Source organism: Saxophila tyrrhenica, assembly GCF_035928015.1.
Source record: "Saxophila tyrrhenica strain CCFEE 5935 chromosome Unknown scaffold_1, whole genome shotgun sequence".
Lineage (NCBI taxonomy): Eukaryota > Fungi > Ascomycota > Dothideomycetes > Mycosphaerellales > Extremaceae > Saxophila > Saxophila tyrrhenica.
This window is the reverse complement of record NW_027041733.1, coordinates 1,745,972-1,765,470: the sequence shown is the minus strand read 5'-3', so window position 1 is coordinate 1,765,470 and position 19,499 is coordinate 1,745,972. Positions and strand designations below refer to the sequence as shown.

The following is a 19,499-nucleotide window of genomic DNA, read 5'->3' as shown; positions in this document are numbered from 1 at the left end:
CTTCCCCGGCAACGCCGCACCACTAGTGAGGGATCACCTGGCCCTATGACGCGACATGGTCACGCTCCAGTCTGCTTTGCTTGCTAACTCGCTGTCCACCTTCACTTCCACCCTCCACCCTCACTCTCCTTCCACTCTCCCTCCACCCTCCGTCTTCCACCACTCCTCATACCATTACATTGAGCATTACACCACTGCATCCGCTTGCATACAGTCATATCCGCTCTACCAACACATCTAACAACAGCACTCAGCTTTGCAGCTGCTAGAACGCGCTCAATTCGCGCCAGACCCCAGCAACCTCCACGAACAAGCAGCACGCGCGGACGACCTCGACACGATGAAGTATCACGATCTGGACGACAACGGTCTTCCGGTCCCAATTCCTCCCATGTACAAGGTCCCATACGTCAAGCTCGACGACAACGAGCGCAATGAGCAAGACCGCCGTGCTGGTCGCGTGGGCAACGATACGCTCGCCCGCCACCAACGCAGCCAGAATTACAGCGGCAACCGTTCCCTTTACATCGTGTCTTTCAAGTGCTCTCGCGTGGAAGTCTTCTACCTCCTCGAGAACACCGGGCTCAATGTGAAGGAGGGCGACATCGTCATCGTTGAAGCTGACCGCGGTCAAGACCTTGGTAAGTGATATGATTGCGACGATCTATTTATCACCGCTGACCTCAAACGCTCGATGCAGGCACCGTTCAGCACGCGAAGGTCAGCCATGAAGAGGCGCGCGAGTACAAGAGGAAGTACGACACCGAGCAATACAAGTGGTTGATGATGTTCAGCAAGAACAACAACCAAGGAAACGTCAACCCAAACGCTCAGATCTACGGCGAGAGTCGTGAGATGAACGGCATCGATGGTCGCAATCTGCTCGCGAACGCTCCCCGTACCATGCAAGGCAACCCTCGCGAGAGTTTCAAGACCAAGGCGATTAAGCGTCTAGCCGGGCCTTACGAAATCCGCCAGCTTGCCGACAAGGAAGCCAACGAGGCGAAGGCGAAGCGCACCTGCCAGCAGAAGATTGCTCAGCTCCACGTCGACATGGAAGTTCTCGACGCCGAGTGGCAGTGGTAAGTCGAAACATCTTTAGAGACGTGATCTTTTCGCTGACTTTGCTCGCAGGGACTTTCAGAAGCTGATCTTCTACTTCTACGCTGACCATTACATCGACTTCAAGGCGTTGGTTACTGAACTCTACCGGATCTATAAGGTACGTATCTGGATGTCGGCGATTAACCCAGCCTCGTTCGCGCTTCAGGCCAATGGTCAGCCCCCGAGTGGTGTCGGTCCCGGCGCAATCATGGAGAACGGCCACAACAACAACAACTACTCGATGCTCTACGGCGCCGACCCGGACCCGTATGGCGCGGTCCCACCCTACCGCATCCCGTCCGGCTCCTACAACCCCAAGAGCCACTTGACTATGATGCCTGGCCTGGGGGGAAACAACTTCGGACCGATGGGTTCGATGGGCGGCCCGAACTCGCAGTTCCCATCCTTCAACAACTCGTTCGGAGACCCAGCGCGCGCCCTCTATCAGCCCGCCGCTTACGGTACCCCCGATGGGCAGACCCCCACGGATCCGCACCCGAACGTGCCGCCGTACGTCCCCACGCCTACCGGCAGTCTTGAGGACTACAACTACTACTACGACCGCGTCTCCGCCTACAATCAGCTGCCCGCGGCAACCTCGGCACCCTCGTTATACTCACACCCACCGCATGCCAACGGCTTCGCGTCATTCAACCGGTTCTTCGGTGGCCACGCTGCCCACTCGAACGACTCGTACTCGCAGTTGAACCACGAAGTCAACCGCGCGCAGCCGAACGACTTCTACTCGCAGACAAACAGCGAGAACAGCGCTCAGCCGACCGACTTCTACTCGCACATCAACAACCAGATCAACGGCACGCAAGCGAACGGCCCTTACGCGCAGGTCAACAACGAGGTCAGCCGCGCTCAACCAAACGGCATGTACTCACAGATGAACAACCGCACCCTCCCGCCGCCGGCCAACCCGACTCACTACACGAATCCCTTCGGTCCGATGCAAGGTGGTTTCGCGCGCTACCCGGGCTTTCAGTCTCAGCGCCCGATCGGCAGTGAGCGTCCAGGCTCCAGCGGCAACGCTCAGATCCGCGGCAACCCTCCATCTGATCGCGTTGCCAACAACCAGACCAACTACAATAACAACAACCGCAACCGCACCAACAACGGAACCAGCAGCGCCGACTCATTCATGGAGGCCATGAACCGCCACCTGAACAACAACGGAGGAGGGTTCGGCGGGTTCGTTCCCGGCAAGTTTGGTGAGAGGAAGTAGGCATATCAGACAGGACAGGAACATGAGAGCATTGTGGAGAACGGAGAATCAGACAATCAGGCTATGGGACCAGAGAGAAGACTAAGGCAGTTCTTTTGGGTAGCAAATGGGATCATGGGACAATCAATGGGACAATGGGACAATCAGCGGCGGCGAGACTGATGGATCAAATACGGGAACTTCATGGGAGACGTTGTCAATTGAACGCTTCGTCAAAACTTCTTCTACGTCTTTCAAACTCGTTCTTTTGTAGTGCTGATTTAATTCATGTTAGGTTGTTACAGGCTCGAGATTAGACACAACATGTAATGAATCTGGTTGGCTCTATCTCCTTCCCGGAGACTCGTCCTCACGCTGCTGACGCTGTCTGCGGCGGTATACTAGAGATAACAGTGCTCGAGAAGAAGAGGTTGTAAGGCTCTTCAACATCTAATCATTCGTAGTTGTGTTATTGCGGTGCTGGAGTCCTTCATGCCTAGGCTGAAGGCTGTTGAGGAAGGCACGACTGCTTGATTTGACCTCACTTCACTATCTTGACTTCACTCCATCTGCACCAACACAAGATGGCGCAGGATACGAGCTCAGACATCGAAGACGTTGGCCGTATGGAGAGCGAGTGAGTCTAGATGCAGAATCCTTGACATGCAGATACAGGCGACTGACGAGCGAACGCAGGAGGCAACTGAAGAAGACGCAGAAACGCTACCTCGACGACGAGCTTGAGCGGGCCGATGCCGACTACAACAAGATCATCTCCCTCATTGAGGAGGGGAAGGCTGTGTAAGTTGTTCCTATAGCAAAGCAAAGGTGTCGCTCACGAGGGTTGGCTGACCTCACTTACCTACAGCGGTCAAGGAAGCGACGACTCCATCCACACCATCGCCAAGGTCCTCGAAGACAACGTCCGATCAGAGGAAACCGCAAACACCATCTCCGGCATCAAAGCCCTGCTCGGCGCAACCGACGAGCTCCTTCAAGTCCACAAGCAAGCAAACCACCACATCTCAGCCAGCAACACGAACTCAACAGCTCCAGCGGACTACATGCAAGCTCGCCAGGATGACCGCGAACGAGTGAAGCAGATCCTTGCCGCAGGTCGGCGTGTGTTTGAAGGAGAGCTCGAAGCTGTCAAGGAGCAGTCGCGGGCGGGTGAGGCGGGTGGCAAAGGGGAGGCTGCCTCGTTGGCGATCGGACTGTTCGGTGATGGTGCGAAGATGGACGATAACGGGGATGCTGGCAAGACGTTGTCGTATCTTGAGCGTGGAGTGAGGAGGATGACGAAGGGTCTGAACGAGGATGAGTAGCCGCTGGGCTGTAGTCTCAGAAGGGAGCAGAGCTTGCTGGTCATGCCGTTTTAGAGGTGGATTCGTGTTCGCTTGCCGTCGTGGCACTCACAATTTGAGACTGATGTAGAAATAGCCCACCGCTTTCAGAGGACATGGAATAGAACAAAAATGATCTAATCACCTTATTCGACTAACCTACAAACACTCTAAGCGACCCAGGGATATCAATAATCAACACAAAAGACAAACATCACCTTCACCATCGCACCGCCGCTTCACTTCAGCCCAAACCCCTCACTCTCCTCCACGGCCCTCCACAGCTTATCCTCCAAAGCCTCGCGATAATCGTACCTCCACAACACGAGCATGTTAAAGCACGTCCTCGCAATCGGGAACCTCGCCCGTTCCTCTGCACCTCCGCCACCCCACCCATCACCACCAGCGACAATCTTCAGAACCAAGCTCGTTGCGCCAACGGCAGGAATGCGGTCAGTGCCGGTGATGAAGGTGAGCAACTTCCGCTGCCGCTCGGGCGAGGCCTGCGCGAAGAGGTCCCAGAACCACTGGATCACCGGCACGCTCTCAGCGGGCTCCTGGACAGGAGCGTGGGGTGGTTGGAAATGGCGCCAGTTGTCGTAGGTAGCAACACCACGTAAGGAGTCAACATCGAGAGCTTCATCGCTGCCTCGTACGAGCAGCTCGATTTCCTCAGCACGAAAGAGCGAGAGAGCATTGCCGGCGCAGACTTGGAAGAAGCCGCGCTTGAAGGGCTCGAATTGGCGCACCACGGCTGTGTCGAGGAGGTAGCGAATGTAGGCCTCGACGAACTCGTGTCTGTTGGCGTTCGTGACAGGTGTGGCTTCACCGTTGGATATGAGAGGGACGTCGACAACGGTACCGTAGCGCTCGACCGGTGCGACGAAGTCTCGGCAGTACGTCTCTTGTACGTCGCCTTCGAAGTCGAGCAATTGTTGTAGACCGGCGGCAAGCGAGGGACGGAATTCGGCGAGATCTGAAAGCGTGTACGTCATCTGTCCCTTGGTGCCCGTCAATGAGGATACGCTCGCAGAGCCAGCAGCAGGAGCGGGAGCAGCTGCGAGTAGCTTTCGGAATGCGAAAGGCGGCAGAGCGACGTCCAGGATCGTGCTGTTGTAGATAGCCAAGCCGAGCAAAGCGCCAACAAGGAAGTACTGGTCCGACGTCTCGAAAGAGTTTGGGTTGAAGTAGCAGGTATTCGACTCGTCATCGTAGACGAAAAGACCATGATTGGGATCGAAAATGTCTCGAACGAGCATTAGAAACCACTCCTTTCGCAGACCGCCAGCATCAATACCTTCTTCGCCGGTGAAGTGGACTCGTAAGCCCTTCTTCATGTCCTCTTGTCCAGCCCCGACGGCTTCGCTGATCTGTCGCAGGCTATCATCGACCATACAGTCTCGGCGCACTCGAAGGTGGAAATGTCCGTCCAGAGCGCGTTGGCGAATGACAGAGTCGAAGTAGGCCTCTCGTGCTTTGACCTCCATTTGTCGTCTTGCGTCATACTCCAAAATCTTGATTTTATTGCCCATCGAGAGGAAGAATGGATATTGGCAGAAAGCGAAGCGGTCGCGCTTAGACTCCCAGACCTTGAAGTCGGCAATCATATCTTGGTAATCCAGCAACGTATTGTAAAAGCTCGAAGTATGCAGTAGTTGGCCGCTTCTCTTGGCCTTAACTTGAGGAGTTGCAATGGCTGAGTCAAGTTGATGCTCGATTTCATTCTTTCTCCTGCCCTGCCAGATGTTGTTGGCTGCGAACAGAAAGGAGGTGACTTTCGCAGCAGCCTTTATCTGCCAGTCGCTTGCGTAGTCAGGCTCTTGGTCCGGATCATCTGCTCGCTTCTTGATGGAGCCACTCAAGCCCATAGCGGCATGCAGTTGCGCTGACGTGTTCATGGCTGAACCAGAGAGATCCGGGATCAACCCACCATCAGCATTGACTGTTTTGCTTTGTGGTCGAGCAGAATTCCTCGCAATCCGATAGGTGACATAACTCGCCACCAGGTCTACCAGGCTGATGAACTGCTCCTCGTCAAACCGTGCGAACCAGCCAACAAGGTAGCGGTGACAGAGATCGCTCGAGTGTGCGAGCAGCCCAAAGACCCGCTTGAGGATACCGGTGTGCTGACTGCCCTGTCGACCTGGAGACTTTCGAGGTGAAATAGGTGCTTGCGGTCCACCGTTGTGTTTGCCAGACGCGCTTCGGCCGGGCCGGATGCCGGGACTCGATGTAGCTCTTCTGGCTTTGGCTCGCGAAGGATACAGAGATGGGTTGGCAAGAATAATAAGCAAGAACCGCAGGTCTTCCGGCTGCTTAAGCGTTCGACCAGGTCTCTTCAGCACATTCTCGGTGACCTTGAACAGCGCGCGCACGGTGTGCTGCCTCGCCTCCCTAAGGTCGTCTTCGATGTCCTCCGTGTTAGCCAAACCTTGCAGTCGCTCGTGTGCAAGACCCGGCGCATCTTTGTTCAAGCGTTCAACCTTGTGCTGCCAGTCCTCACCGGCGCCATGGACAAGAGCGTACCACCTGGCGAGTTCATGCCAAGCGATATTTGGAGAGCGTGATGAGATGGGCTTGTTCTTCGTACTCTCACCACCTCTCTTGTTTTTGAACTTGTCCGAGTTGTTGCGATCAAGCTTTCCTGTCCACCAGGTCCCATTCTCGCCAATGTCGCCAAGTAGTAGCGTCTTCGCATCAAGCTGTGATAAATCAATCGGACTTGGCGTGCTTCCGCTCATCGGTTCTGGTGGTGGGGTGACGATGTTGCTTTCGCTGCGTGTCCGAGCTGGCGCAGAAGGTCGGACAGTGCTGAAAGCCGTATTGAGACTCTTGAAGTCACCAAAGCTAGAAACGATATAGTCCTCCAACGGCCGAAATATCGTCTTGACTCGATCGTATCGTCGGCGCTGCTCGAACTCGTTGGTTCTCGGCCGCGGACTTGGTGGAACTCTGGGTGAGCGCTGTCCCGAAGGTACCAAGCTTCCGTTTGCAAGTTTCTGTGAAGAAGTCCGCCTGGCGACATCCATGGGCGGAGGTGGGGGTCTTCTTGTTGGTTTCTCAGGTACTGGCTTACGCGGAACAGAATGCGGCGGTCCCGGGCCATGAGGTGAAGCCTGTTGTTCGACTGGCGGAGTGTCTGATCGCACGTATGCAAATTGATCGAAATCAGTGAAGTTTCTGATGGCAGCGCTGGCCACGGAGGTATTTGACATGGTCGTCTCCAATTGAGGTTCGTCTGGTGGCGAGGTGGACAGAGGCGCATCAGTGAGCTCCTTGGAAGTCCTTTCTTTCTTCGCTCTAATAGGTATGCCGTCCAATGGATTCTCTTTCTCGTCAGGTGTCTGGAGTGGCGTCTCTGTCCGCCTGTTTGGTATGATTTCTTCCTCTCGCCTACATCTTGCCTCGAGGTAGGTAACCACACAGCGGTCAATGATAGCCCTCGTCCGCTCCACCGACAGGGGCAGCGGTCTTGCCGGCGGAAGTGTCTCTGCCTTCTTGCCACCATGCTTGCCCTTCTCTTTCCCGGACTCGCGCTGCTCTTCAACCGGCTGTAAGTCATTGATCGTCAAGCAGCACATGCACCGAAACTTCTCCAACTCCTTCGGCACCTTGACCTTGCTATCACAGCACATGCACTTCCGATTCAACTTCTCCTCATCGTCCATCTTCCCCTTCTTCCCACTGGTGACTCGAGTAGGCGTAGGCGCATGAGCATCGTCCAAGACCGGCACCAGATCGTCATCCAGCGGTACATCCGTATCGTGATACTGCCCAAGGTTCGGGCCACTCTTCTTGCGACTGAACATCCTTGGTAGCGGATGGCTCACCGATCGATTGTGTGTATGGGTTCTCGAAACACTAGCCGGCAATGGTCGAGGTGGTGAAGGGGCTGCTCTTTCGCCATCCCTGCCGGCCAGCGTAGGAGGCTCGAAAGCTTCAGATGGAGGTTGAGGCAGGGGCTTATCCCTTGGGTTGGGCCGTGAAGGGTTGCTGCGGGTCGGCGTGCTACCAGAGCTGCTGCCATGTTGTAGGAAGCGGGACGACCAAGATGGAGGCATGGTCTCGATGCGCTCAACATGTGATCCTCCTCATACTCCAAACCCTTCCTGCTATCCTTCGCTCGTGCTCGTCGAGGCTGGCTGCCGCAGTGGAACGTCAACGAATGCAGGTCTACCGGAGAAACATGAGGATGCCTCGTATCAGCGCCCTCGATTCTGCCGGGCAGTCGCCACGCAGATGCAGCCCAGGCCAACTATGGCGGCTTCTTTTATTCCAACAACAAGACCGACTAGGGCAGCGACTACGCCTGTAGCCCAATGCAGGCACGAAGGCGATCATCTTAGGTGATCTTCGACTAAAGTCATTCAAACATCCTCGCCAAGCTCCGAGTTGACGACCTTCAGAGGGGTCGCTCGCCGCTTCGGGATGGCGGCTCCAAGGCCAGGGGTTTGTCAATGATCATTGCGCCATTGGGGTGTGGGGACCGAACGTGCGCTGTAGAGAGCAGATCGAGTATTTGTCAATCAAAGAGGTAGCTGAAACCGCACGGTGGAACGAGAATCATATCAAAACGGACAGTTGAAGGAGGTCTGTGAGACGAGCTGAACATCTTCATACGGCTATTCTTATGCCACCGAAGCAGCGCCCGTAAAGCGAGCATAGCTCGATCACTCGATTCGTGCCACGTCAGCAGTGGTTCGATCTGATCAAGTCCACGCTGCAGGCCAGAAAACACACCAGTCCTTCGACCATCCACCCCTCTACCTGTATCGCCACAGCGAGAGCGTGTTGTGCAGCTTCCACGTGTGCCTCCTGCCCTTGCGGGTGTTGTTGTAGCGGTGGCCCTTGTTGAGACCTCTGCTCTTCTTGCCAGTCGCAGTCAGGCCACGCATCTCGCGGTGCTTGTGGACTGGGTTGACGATCCAGTTGATGCGCGGGTCGCGGCGAATGGCCTTGTGCTGTGGGTCGACGAGGATGACTTCGTAGTACTTGTACGTGCTGTCCTGGTTGATCCAATAGCTGTTGAGCACACGCAAGTTGGCGCAGCGGCGGCCGACACGCTCCTCCGCGGTGGCCTTGAGGGAGCGCTGGTACTTGAGCTGGTTCACACCCTGGTTGGTCGGCTTGCCTGTTCCCAGCATTAGTGACTGAATCCATCTGCTTCCCTTCCCGAGCATCCTCACCGTATGTGGCACCCTTGGGCACCGGCTTCTTCCTGCCACCACGGCGCACACGCACGCGGTAGATGACATATCCCTGCTTGGTCTTGTATCCCAGGCGGCGGGCCTTGTCGGGGCGAGATGGGCGGGAGGCGCGGTGGATGACGTTGAGTTGGCGGAGCTAAATCGAAAGTACTCTCAGCAATGTTCAACGAGTACGATCAAAGCACAGCCATTGCCGAAGCAAGGCCTTATGCCGCTCATGGTGTTTCGGTTTGGCGTACCTCCCAGCAGCGCACGCGGAGCAGGAAGCGCATCACATCGCTCTGCTTCTTCTTTTGAAGCTCCTCGAGATACTTGTGGGCACCCATCTGCAATATTGTTAGCTTTGGTCGTGGAGGAGGTGGTTTTGCAGCGCAGGAGCGGTCGTTGTGAGACATGAATTGCGCTCGCTATCGCTGAGTGCCTGGGTTGCGTTGGGACATACCTTGACGGAGTGTTGTGCCGGTTTGAGGTGGTCGTCGTGACTCGTTCAATCGCAGGTTTTCAGGATGTTCGAAGAATTTAGGATTTGGTGTGTCCGCCAAGCTTTAGCCAGCTTCAAGCGCAGAACGAGCGGGCGGTTTACTCCACAGCACGACTTATGGCCCCTTTCACATCTTGGATCACTTCCCTCCAGCAGCAGCACTTCTTCTCCTCAACACGAACCGAATACAAGACAACAACTCGATCAGAAGCTATCGTGCGATTGCAGCACTGCTTCTGGGAAAACGGCATGTGATAGGTTCGTACTCATCTACCAAGACGTCGCAGAGCCAACAATTTCCTCAGCTTCAATGTTCCATTCAAATACGGCCATCAGCCCAGCTCTTTCATCCATTGCTTCCAGAAGAAGAATGCTAGCAGCCTTCTCATATCCCCTTGTCCACCGGAGCGGCCATGTGCAAGACTGCGGAAATACAGCGAGTCAGTGTAAGTTGCTGGTTGGTCAGTGAATGTGGCAGTGCTCCCAAAGCGGTAATGGTTGCGCCAGCTGAATACCACCGACTTCTGCTCTTCGCAGGAGTTGCAGACCTCGAGAAGATCTCAGAGACGCTCATGTATGCCGATAGATTCCGAAGTGTGGCTCATCAATCTCCATATAGACTACAGCAGCCGTTGAAGGAGATGGATATGAATTGATGCATCTCGTTGTTCCAAACAGGCCGCAAGACATATTGACAAAGTGGACACTAACACACTGCGATGGTGTACAGAGGGAAGCCGTCAGCAGGTGAGAATCTGAGATGATGGTGGCTACAGAAATACTCCGTCTGACGGTCTGATAGGCTGCGAGAACTGCCGCAAAGCGAAGAAGAGATGTGACCTCGAGCAACCGGCTTGCTTACGATGTGTCAAACTCAAGAAGACATGCTCTGGCTACCGCGATACCACATCTCTACAGATTCAAGACGAGAGCGAGTCCGTGAGACGCAAGTCAGAAAAGCAGCAGGCTAGGACTCCCTCGCCTCAGCCGCCCCAACAATGGCGGCAGCATTCTTCTCCTATCCAACAGCCGACTAAATCTAAACCAAAGTCCAACTTCCTAGCTCCGCCAACTGTCACGGACACTCCCACTGGCATCCCGACCCCTGAATCTGTTCACAGCGATTCGACGTCTTCCAGCGACAGCACCGTTGATCTAGAACGGCAGATATTAGACCCGTCATGGTCACCCAGCGCCGTTGACTTTGCCTCAGACGACCTTTTGTTCGATCCTTCAGACTCTTCCTCCTTGCTTCTTACCACATCACTCATGCCAAAACCGGACGACATCGCAGTCGCATACTTCTTCAATCAATTTACGTGCGAGAATCACTGGTCTTTCATGCGCCTGTTCGCAGCAGAGCGAACACTCGATCCATGTCTCGACCTTGCTATCAGAGCCTGCGGCATGGCTGCACTCGGCAACGTGCAGGTCGTGGCAGGAGGTAAGCAGTATGCTCGCTCGATGTACACAGCGGCGCTGGGACTGCTTAACGATGCCTTACGGGATCCCCAGCGAAGTAAGACCGATGAGAGCCTGATAGCCGTGGCCATGCTCAGCCGTTTCGAAAATCTGACCTGCGATGGCCGTGACTCGATACAGTCGTGGAAAGCCCATATCAAAGGGTCGACCCAGTTGCTCAAGGTTCGAGGCAAATCGCAGTTTTCGACGCATATCGGCAGGATGCTGTTTAGAGAGATGCGGGCGCAGGCCATGATCAATGCGATATGGGAGGACGAGTAAGTCAAACCCTTCTTCGAGACGGGATCAAGCATGATGCCGCGCTCTGAGACGCTCTTAGCTCGTTCGCGAGATCGAGACGTTGGCTAACTTACTCTCCAGATATGTTCCACCTTTCTTCCGAGATTTCCAAGACGAGCTCGACACATATCAAGACGAAGGCGTCTTCAACCCTATAGACAATCTCACCAAAATCTGCTTCGACCTGGCCGACCTACGAGCGCAAATACGGCTTGCTAAGATCCTACCCGCGCAAGCCGTTCAGCAGGCTTCGGAGCTCGAGACACGATTCATCCAGTGGGCTATCGAAACATCATCAAACGAATTATGGCGATACACAGAACAAGAAGTAAAGGACTCCGAACACGTCTGGGACGGGAAAGTGTACTCCTTCCGCGGCCTCTCAATAACGCCAACGATCTGGCTTACTTATTTCAATATGCGGATAATGCTCAGTCGTGTACAAGAGGGCCTGTGCCGACAGATCCAGTTCTCGGCTGAAGAGCGAGAAGAGCAAACACTCTACTTCCGCCGCACTCGCCGCCAGATGACTGACGCGGTCTGCGCTACAGTGCCTGTATCACTCGGGCATAGCAGTCCGGCGTACTCATCGCCTTGTGTTTTGATAACGGCTTACGGAGCACTGTGGCCGCTTTTCTTCGCCGGCACCTGCGCTTTAGAACGAACAGGACCCGCGGCTCTGTCGATATGTCGGGATCAGCCACTTCCATCTGGTCAGACGTATGGTATAGCTGCTACTCAAGCGCAATGGATTCTCGGCCGGCTGAAGTATATCTCGCAAAAGGTTGGGTTGAAGTGGGCAGACGGGGTGGCGGCGACGTTGAGAGGCGAGTTCATGGTTCCGGAGCATTTGGTGGAAGAGTGAGTACGCCTGTTCCACGATTGTTATTAATATATACTCACGAATAACTCGCAGGGACAATCGAAGACCAGTGCCAAAGTTGGGCAAAGACGTGCGCGCTGGTTGGTTAAGGAAGGCTGGGAAAAGGCCACTCTCCACGGCCGGAACACCGACTGAGACTCCGGCCATTCGTGATGGAGTGCCCTGGGTAGAACTCGTCCGGGAGACGGTTGATTCGACTCGGTTTGCTGGACAACTTCAAGCGGACACCGGGGCATTACTTGATATCCAAGGGCCCAGCCATGAGTTTGTCATGTGAGAGCACCTGTTGTGTTGCTAAATCAGAGGAATGGCAAATGCTCAGAACTCACGAGCCGCGTTGAGCGTTTCTGCGTAACCACGATATGAATTCCCCGAGACACGATCAAAGACCAGCGGCTTCTAGCAGACCACTATGATCTGATCAGACCCTGGAGACAACTTGCTCATTTACTCTTGACACTATCTATCCTACACCAACCCTCTAACCAGACACATTCGTATACCGCAAATACGGCTTCACCTCCCGCACCTCGCCGAACTTCTTCCTCGCGTCATCTGTCTTGACACTCGGCGGCACAATCACATCGTCGCCAACCTGCCAATCAATCGGCGTCGTCACGCCCTTTTTGTCGCCCAGCTGCAAGCTATCAATCACCCGCAACACCTCGCTCGTATTCCTTCCCACCGACGCCGGATACAGCATCGTCAAGCGTAGCTTCTTCGAGGGATCGATGATGAACACCGATCGAATGGTAAACGCTGTATCGATCTTTTTCATGTCCTCCTCCGTCACCATGTCGTAGAGGAACGCCACTTTTCGATCTGCGTCCGCGATGATCGGGAACTGCAGTGTCGTGTTGGATAGCTCGTTGATATCGTCAATCCACTTCCCATGCGAAGACAAATCGTTCGCGCTCAACCCTATCATTTTCACATCCCTCTTCTCGAACTGATCGCGCATCTTCGCGAACGCCCCCAGCTCGGTCGTGCATACTGGTGTGAAATCTGCTGGATGGGAGAAGAGGATAGCCCATTTTCCGCCCAGCCATTGGTGGAAGTCGATGTCGCCCTGCGTTGTCTTTGCGCTGAAATTGGGCGCCTCGGAACCCAAGCGTAGTCGGGGTTGTTCGGCGGGTGTGGCAAGGTAGCGGCGGAAGATGGGGGAGGCGTGTCGGGGGCCGAAGGAGGATTGTGTTTGGGAGAAATGAGAGAGTTGGGTGGTGGCGCGGAGGGCGCTGCGGGTGATTTTGGAGGCCATGATGTGAGAAAGAGCGTTATTTCAATCGATGGAAGGGTTCTCCAGGACGGTGTCGAGTGTCCAGCGGTGCGTTGAAAGCTCCTTATATTGATCCGACGTAGGAGAAGTTGCCGATTGATTCCACCAGTTGATCACAAATTCTCGGGCTCCATGCAAGCGTGGCGTCACCGCAATCACTTCACCCAGCCTTCACCTTGCTTACATCAGTCGGCAGTAGGCTCACCGCCCCTAGGACGCTAGTTTAGCGCCGTCCTCGCAATATAAATCTTCCAATCCGTTCCTTCAACCTTTCACTTCCCTTGGCATACTTACCTTCTTGTGGTGACGGCGCTCAAGCATGCCACTCACCTAGCACTGGACTCTGCATTGCACAGCGCGGTAGTCCGGTGCTATCGTTGTCCTTCGGGGCCGCGTACGGGGGATTTTTTGGTTTCGCACTCTTTCATCACGTCGTTGGCGGCTTTGGCTGCTGGCGCTCGAAGAAGGGTCTTCTTATCTTCCGCCTCCCAATGCTTTCTCTTAGGATTTTGCTGCCCTTCTGTGGTGGCTATCACCCTTGCCTTGGGTAGAGAAAGGTGAAGAGTGGGATGCCAGTGAATATAGGGCTGCCGTCGCGTCGCGATGTTGCATGTGGAACGAAGAGCCTCGAAGGAAGGAGGAGCAGTGTGCGATTTATGCCTGTGAATACAGCGGCAGTATATTCTTTCATACAACGGCATCCACGGCTAGACCATCCTCGGCGCACCTGAGTCCTCGGAGCGTTGAAAGTTTGGCAAGCCTCACGATGGGTCTTCTCCAGCGGGATCCGAACACAATCTGGGAAGTGGCCGCAGAAAGCACCGTGGCCATTGTCAAGGTCTCGGAGAAGATCCAGGCTCCTTATCCAAAGAGTTTCTCTTGACTGATGACTGGCGACTGCTTCCCCGTCAAGCATGGAGGTGCTTGGTGTTAGTGTTGGTCGAAAGCATGAGAAGTTTTTTCGACTCCAATAGAACTTCGCTACTAGCCTCGACTTGAAGCCAACGATGAACACCCGACCTTCGCGCTCTCGTACGTCAAAACCTTCCCATTTGCTTGAGCCTTTCGGGAGTCCTGCTGATTCTTCTGCTCATCACTGTAGGTACCACGAACCCGCCATTGTCACGATTTTGGTGTTTCCCTCATTCCTTCTCCTCCTCAATGTCATCAACTATATACTGGACCGAGTGGTCTACTGCGGCCTCATCGGCCAGATCATCCTGGGGATAGGATGCGACCCGGCAGGCGTAAACTGGCTGGCAGTCGATGTCCAAAATGCTGTCATGCAGCTGGGCTACATTGGGCTGATACTGCTGGTCTATAAAGGTGTGTGCCAACAAACTATACATCTAATACATACTGGCAAGCTGCCAGGCGGCCTCTCAACCAACCACAAAACGCTCCGCGCAAACTTCTTCCTCTCTGCGCTGGTAGCATTGATTAAAATAGGCTACCCCATAGCCTTATCGTATGTCTTCATAGACCTGCTCGATGTCTCGCCGTTGCAGCCTTCCGCCGCCGGGGCTGCGCTCTGCTCAACGTCCCTAGGCACCACCTTTACAGTCCTCTCCACCAGTGGACTGAACGACAGCCGCCTTGGTGTGGTCTTGTCCAGTAGTGCTGCTGCTCTTGCAAAAACTACCTTCCTGCTGGTCAGGATCTGTGACTTCCAGCAATAAAGATCGAACCTCAACCGCCATACCGCCCACAGTGCCACAAGGGACAGCCGAAGACCTGTCTTCATCGGCTACGTCGCTGCCCAAACCCTGCTCTCTCTATTCGTCCGCCATACTAGGCACGGCCATGGTTCCCGGAGGCGAGATCGGCTTCCTCATCAGCGCCGTGGCTGAGAGCTCAGGGGTCTACCGGACAGACACAGAAGGCGGAGGCAGCTCGGAAATCTTCCTGATCGTGACTTGGGCTATCCTGCTTTGCACGCTGCATGCTCCGATATCTGTGGGTGTGCTTGTGGGTGCGCTTGTGAAACGAATAAGGCGTTCCCAGAAGCAGAGGCGGGAGAGAACATCCATTGGGTATGTAGGGAGTGGTGAAGACATCTCGGTAGGTCTTGGATGTGTGAACATATAATAGCGGTCTTAAAGGTAGGGTTAAGTTTTAACTATAAACCGAGACTGCCAGCGAAGGCGTTTCAGCAACCCCTGTCAGGCTGTATCCCAGTTTCGAGCCCCCTGATTTGCCTTGCGAGACACCCAGGAAGTGAAGTCCACTCAGGAATGCAGCGCGACACGTGTTGCGGTCGACGTCATGTGTAACACAAAAGTCAAATACTTATTTGCTGGACATCGCCTGCGTCGCAACATACCATCTCCGCAACTCCGACAAGACCTCTGCCATACCACCTACCCTCGACACCTTCAGAAAGCTGCGCCCCTCTAAGAAGCACAAGATGGCGCTCGCCAATATTGCAAACAAGACTCACTGGTACGTCCATCCACCCATTGGCTCATGTACCACGCGCTCACAGAGCACAGGTTCGGCGTGTTCCTCCTCCTGGTGTCCAGCATCTTGCTCCTTATCGTAACCATCTCCGCCCCAGTCTGGAACCATGTCGGCCTCCTCCACGTCACCCTTCCCGCTACCTCCGGCCTCAAGCACACCAGCGTCAACCTGGGCACCTTCGGGTACTGCATCGTCGACATTGCTCCTAACGAGTAAGTCGTAGTACATCCCTATTCCTTCTCCACGCGCGCTGATGTAGCTCTTGCAGCAACGACTACTGCACCCACCACCACATCGGCTACGCCCCCGCCGCTCTCCTCGCCCAGCTCGACCATGCGTCCATCTCCACCATCGCCTCCGGGACCTCCGACTCCCTAACTCGCGTCATGGTCCTCCACCCCATCGAGACCGGCCTAAGCTTCATCGCCTTCCTGCTCGCCATCGGCCACGGTATCATAGGTTCTTTAGCTGGAGCAATCATTGCCTTCATCACCTGGATCCTGGTCCTCATCTCCCTCGCGATCGACTTCAGCCTCTTCGGGATCCTGCATCATCACGTGAACAACGATGGCAGCGGGAGTCGCGCGAGGTTCGGTGCGGCGATTTGGTGTCTCGTGGCCGCGTTCTTGACGCTGTCCTTCGGGATGATTATCGTCTTCTTTACCTGCTGTGCAAATCATCGGGAGAAGAAGCGGGTGGCGAAGAGTGAGCGGGAGGTAGAACCGGTGCAGGAGGCGCCGAAGAGAAAGAAGAAGTTCGGGGTTTTTTAGTCGAGTGGGATCTGGATCTGGAAGGTCAGCGTTGAAAATATTGAGAGCGTGGCACGACTGGAAGAAAGGTCTTTGTAGTCGAGCAGAGGAGTTAATAGTGTTCGAACGGCATACCCACACGGCGATATCAGTTTCAGTCAGATAGTAATGGTGCAATGCAAGTCTATCGTACCTCTATCGACATCCCCTCCCCTCTCGATGCAGCGTAATTCGTGGGTAGTGTCATGTCTCGTAGCATGCCAACGCGGTCTTCCCAAACACACTAATACACACTCCCTCTCAAACTCTTATCCTCCTTCTCAGCCTTTTCGATCTCCTCACTAGACAGCTCAGGCTCATCTCCAAGTGCGTCCGCCTGCTTGCCGCGTCCCATGCCGCTCTCGTTCGTCCAGCGCTCGATGTCTTCGGGTGTGGCCTTCCGCTCCGGTTTCCTGCGCATAGCGGTGGCGATGCTGCGCTGCGATATCTCGGGAGCCTTCCGACTGCTGGTCTGTGGCGGGAAAGGGTATGACTCGATCTCGTCGTCTGAAGGCATCTCGTGGGGCGTGGCGTCACCCGAGGTGGATGTACCTGGTGCCAGAAGGTAGGAAGGTACAGACTTGGTTGGCGCAAGCCTCTGCGAATCTGCTGCTCCGTCCACAGGGGCATGCGCGGCAGGCTCATGTGGGCCGAGTGCATGGTCATCGTTTTCATTCTCCGCAGGCTGGTCTACCTCAGCAGCCGGTGGTGGTAGACTGGGATCGATCTCTTCTCTCCTGATGTGCTCGTGATTGTGCGTGCAGCCTTCCGGACAACCGCCCCATTGCCGGCCAGTAATGCTAGGACTCTTCTCAGCCTGTGATGGCGCTGCTTGCAGGAAAGCGGAAAGCGTGTTGCGTCGTGAAGGGTTCCTCCTAGCTATCTCCACTTGTTTTTGCCTCTTATACTCCGACCACGTCCGAAGCTCAGAGTCGAGAATGTACTTGCCAGAGTCTTGGTTCATCTTCATGAGCACGAACTCGCAGTGGTTGACGTTGCGGAGGTCTTCAAAGTACTCGACGGACCAGTGGTACCTGGTCGAGTTAGTTGCTGCTTTGCATAGCTTCAAAGATCTATTCCGTCTTGTCTGTTCTTACCACTTCATCAAGAAGACCCGCGTCATCAACCCATGCGTAACCAGCACCAGCACGCTCGGAAACTCCTTGTCCCCAAACTGTCTCCACAAACTCTCATTGAACCCGCTGACGCGATCATACGCATCTGCCGCACTCTCACCATTGGGTATCCGGTAAAAGAAGTGGCCGTAGTCAGCGCGCTCTTTCCACATTCGCTCCATCTCCGCTGAGCATGGTTGGAAGTTGCCAAAGTCTTGCTCCCTCAATCGAGGCTCCTCGTACAGCTTGATCTTCGATCTACTGAATGGCGAAGGGCCACCATCTTCGGACGTCGAGGTCAGGGTCTTGAGCAGGCCTTCAGTCGTCTCGCGGGTTCGACGGTAGGGCGATGTGAATATCTGGAGGGTATCGTCTGGTTTTAAGAGATGGCGGAGGCGGCGACCGGCTTCTTCTGCCTGAAAGTTAGTCAGATATGATCGTACACTAGCATTGCATGTGGTCTACCTGCTTGTGTCCTTCGTCTGTCAACTTGACTCTGTGGTCTGGGACAACTTGGTGGATTGCTCTGTTCGTGTTTCCTTCGGATTGCGCATGGCGGACGAGGATGATGAGCCGTGGTTTGCCCATGTCGAGCTTGTTTTCCAACGGGTATTGCTTGAAATCGAAGTCGATGTTATGGGTTTACCTTATGGACTAAAAGAGTTGGTCGCAATCACATGCTTCTGATTCAATCTTTAGTCAGCAACTGTGGTCTGGTTGGACTTCGAGCTTTGAGATGTTTAGAGTCAACCTCGACAACTACACCGAGTACAGCACATGGCAACAACAACCGGAGCTGGTCTACAGCAGTCAACACATCCATAGGAGCCAGTTGGCGCCATATCAGTAGAGCGCGCGCGATCCCAGCAAACGAGAGACTTCGAAGAAACATCGCAGGCCCTTCCCGCGACACAACCATGTCAGAACCCATCCCCGAATCGATCCCCACCTCCTCCGACCGCCGATCTCACCGCCCAACCAAGAAGCGCGCCCTCACACCCCTCTCCAAGCAATCCGCCGAAGTCGAAGCCCTCTTCGCCAACCCTGACCGCGAAATCGTCCTCCCCAGCGGCGAGAAGACCAAAGCCGCCGCAGCACCACCAGAGATCGTCGCGAACGTCCAGGGATCCTCGGCGGGTGCTGGATCCGGCGAGTTCCACGTCTACAAAGCGAGCCGGAGGCGCGAGTACGAGCGGCTGCGGTTGATGGACGAGGAGGTGGAGAAGGAGGAGAAGGATCGGGAGTTTAGGGAGAAGAAGGAGGAGCTGAAGAAGGCGGAGGAGGAGAAGTTGAGCAAGAATCAGGCGAAGAGGGCGAAGGCTAGGGCGAGGAAGGAGAAGGCGGACGCGGCGAAGAAGGGCGGGAAGATGGAGGTTGATGGGAAGGAGGTGAATGGGGCTGGTGGCGGGGTCAAGAAGAAGTTGGGTGCTGCCAAGGTGGCGATGCCGGCTAATGGAGGTAAGGAGGAGGATGTGAAGGGTGCGGGTGGGGAGGTGGAGGCTGAGGGTGCCGCTGAGCAAGAGGGCGGAGGTATCACGATTGTGGACGATGACTGAAGGGACTACGGAACGCTCAACGGTGGCACTTTGAATGATCACATGCTGTGACGGTGAGCTGTGGACAAAGCTCTGCGGAAGCTAATGTAGGTGTTTGACATGAATTTGTCTCTGACCCGAACGCTGTGAGTTTCTCGTGTCTGTCCTCGTGCTGCCAACCGCTAATGCAATGACGGAGGCGAAGACCGGCCCATAATACCGGAAACACGCTACGAATTCTGCTCTTCGAGTCCAAGACGCACCCGCAAACGAGCAACTTCCATCAAACGTGCTTGCCATGTGCTTTGAAACATTGCTATCCGACTCCTTCTCCAA

General features: G+C 55.0%; 9 protein-coding genes across 9 annotated transcripts; 5 read left to right on the top strand and 4 right to left on the bottom strand.

Moving 5' to 3' along the window:
• Positions 1-340: 340 nt before the first annotated feature.
• On the top strand, positions 341-2,335 carry LTR77_000775 (uncharacterized protein; the record flags this gene model as incomplete). The annotated part of the gene is made up of 3 exons (XM_064798040.1): positions 341-641; positions 701-1,082; positions 1,135-2,335. 3 exons carry the CDS (start codon positions 341-343, stop codon positions 2,333-2,335), a joined length of 1,884 nt encoding a protein of 627 aa, XP_064664274.1.
• A 563-nt stretch (positions 2,336-2,898) lies between these two features.
• LTR77_000774 (uncharacterized protein) lies at positions 2,899-3,639 on the top strand (the record flags this gene model as incomplete). The annotated part of the gene is made up of 3 exons (XM_064798039.1): positions 2,899-2,951; positions 3,011-3,115; positions 3,183-3,639. The coding sequence occupies 3 exons, from the start codon at positions 2,899-2,901 to the stop codon at positions 3,637-3,639; spliced, it is 615 nt and encodes a 204-aa protein (XP_064664273.1).
• A 164-nt stretch (positions 3,640-3,803) lies between these two features.
• Positions 3,804-7,718, bottom strand: HUL4 (putative E3 ubiquitin-protein ligase; the record flags this gene model as incomplete). Its single annotated transcript, XM_064798038.1, has 2 exons — positions 3,804-3,816; positions 3,901-7,718. The coding sequence occupies 2 exons, from the start codon at positions 7,716-7,718 to the stop codon at positions 3,804-3,806; spliced, it is 3,831 nt and encodes a 1,276-aa protein (XP_064664272.1).
• A 702-nt stretch (positions 7,719-8,420) lies between these two features.
• On the bottom strand, positions 8,421-9,190 carry RPL15 (60S ribosomal protein L15; the record flags this gene model as incomplete). The annotated part of the gene is made up of 3 exons (XM_064798037.1): positions 8,421-8,788; positions 8,844-9,000; positions 9,104-9,190. The coding sequence occupies 3 exons, from the start codon at positions 9,188-9,190 to the stop codon at positions 8,421-8,423; spliced, it is 612 nt and encodes a 203-aa protein (XP_064664271.1).
• An 874-nt stretch (positions 9,191-10,064) lies between these two features.
• On the top strand, positions 10,065-12,266 carry LTR77_000771 (uncharacterized protein; the record flags this gene model as incomplete). Its single annotated transcript, XM_064798036.1, has 4 exons — positions 10,065-10,092; positions 10,148-11,084; positions 11,188-11,967; positions 12,023-12,266. The coding sequence occupies 4 exons, from the start codon at positions 10,065-10,067 to the stop codon at positions 12,264-12,266; spliced, it is 1,989 nt and encodes a 662-aa protein (XP_064664270.1).
• Positions 12,267-12,432: 166 nt separating this feature from the next.
• LTR77_000770 (uncharacterized protein) lies at positions 12,433-13,247 on the bottom strand (the record flags this gene model as incomplete). The annotated part of the gene is made up of 2 exons (XM_064798035.1): positions 12,433-12,452; positions 12,476-13,247. The coding sequence occupies 2 exons, from the start codon at positions 13,245-13,247 to the stop codon at positions 12,433-12,435; spliced, it is 792 nt and encodes a 263-aa protein (XP_064664269.1).
• A 2,425-nt stretch (positions 13,248-15,672) lies between these two features.
• LTR77_000769 (uncharacterized protein) lies at positions 15,673-16,495 on the top strand (the record flags this gene model as incomplete). The annotated part of the gene is made up of 3 exons (XM_064798034.1): positions 15,673-15,707; positions 15,758-15,937; positions 15,994-16,495. The coding sequence occupies 3 exons, from the start codon at positions 15,673-15,675 to the stop codon at positions 16,493-16,495; spliced, it is 717 nt and encodes a 238-aa protein (XP_064664268.1).
• Positions 16,496-16,757: 262 nt separating this feature from the next.
• LTR77_000768 (uncharacterized protein) lies at positions 16,758-18,216 on the bottom strand (the record flags this gene model as incomplete). The annotated part of the gene is made up of 3 exons (XM_064798033.1): positions 16,758-17,547; positions 17,611-18,044; positions 18,094-18,216. The coding sequence occupies 3 exons, from the start codon at positions 18,214-18,216 to the stop codon at positions 16,758-16,760; spliced, it is 1,347 nt and encodes a 448-aa protein (XP_064664267.1).
• Positions 18,217-18,545: 329 nt separating this feature from the next.
• Positions 18,546-19,184, top strand: LTR77_000767 (uncharacterized protein; the record flags this gene model as incomplete). The annotated part of the gene is made up of 1 exon (XM_064798032.1): positions 18,546-19,184. One exon carries the CDS (start codon positions 18,546-18,548, stop codon positions 19,182-19,184), a length of 639 nt encoding a protein of 212 aa, XP_064664266.1.
• Between the last annotated feature and the right edge of the window lie 315 nt (positions 19,185-19,499).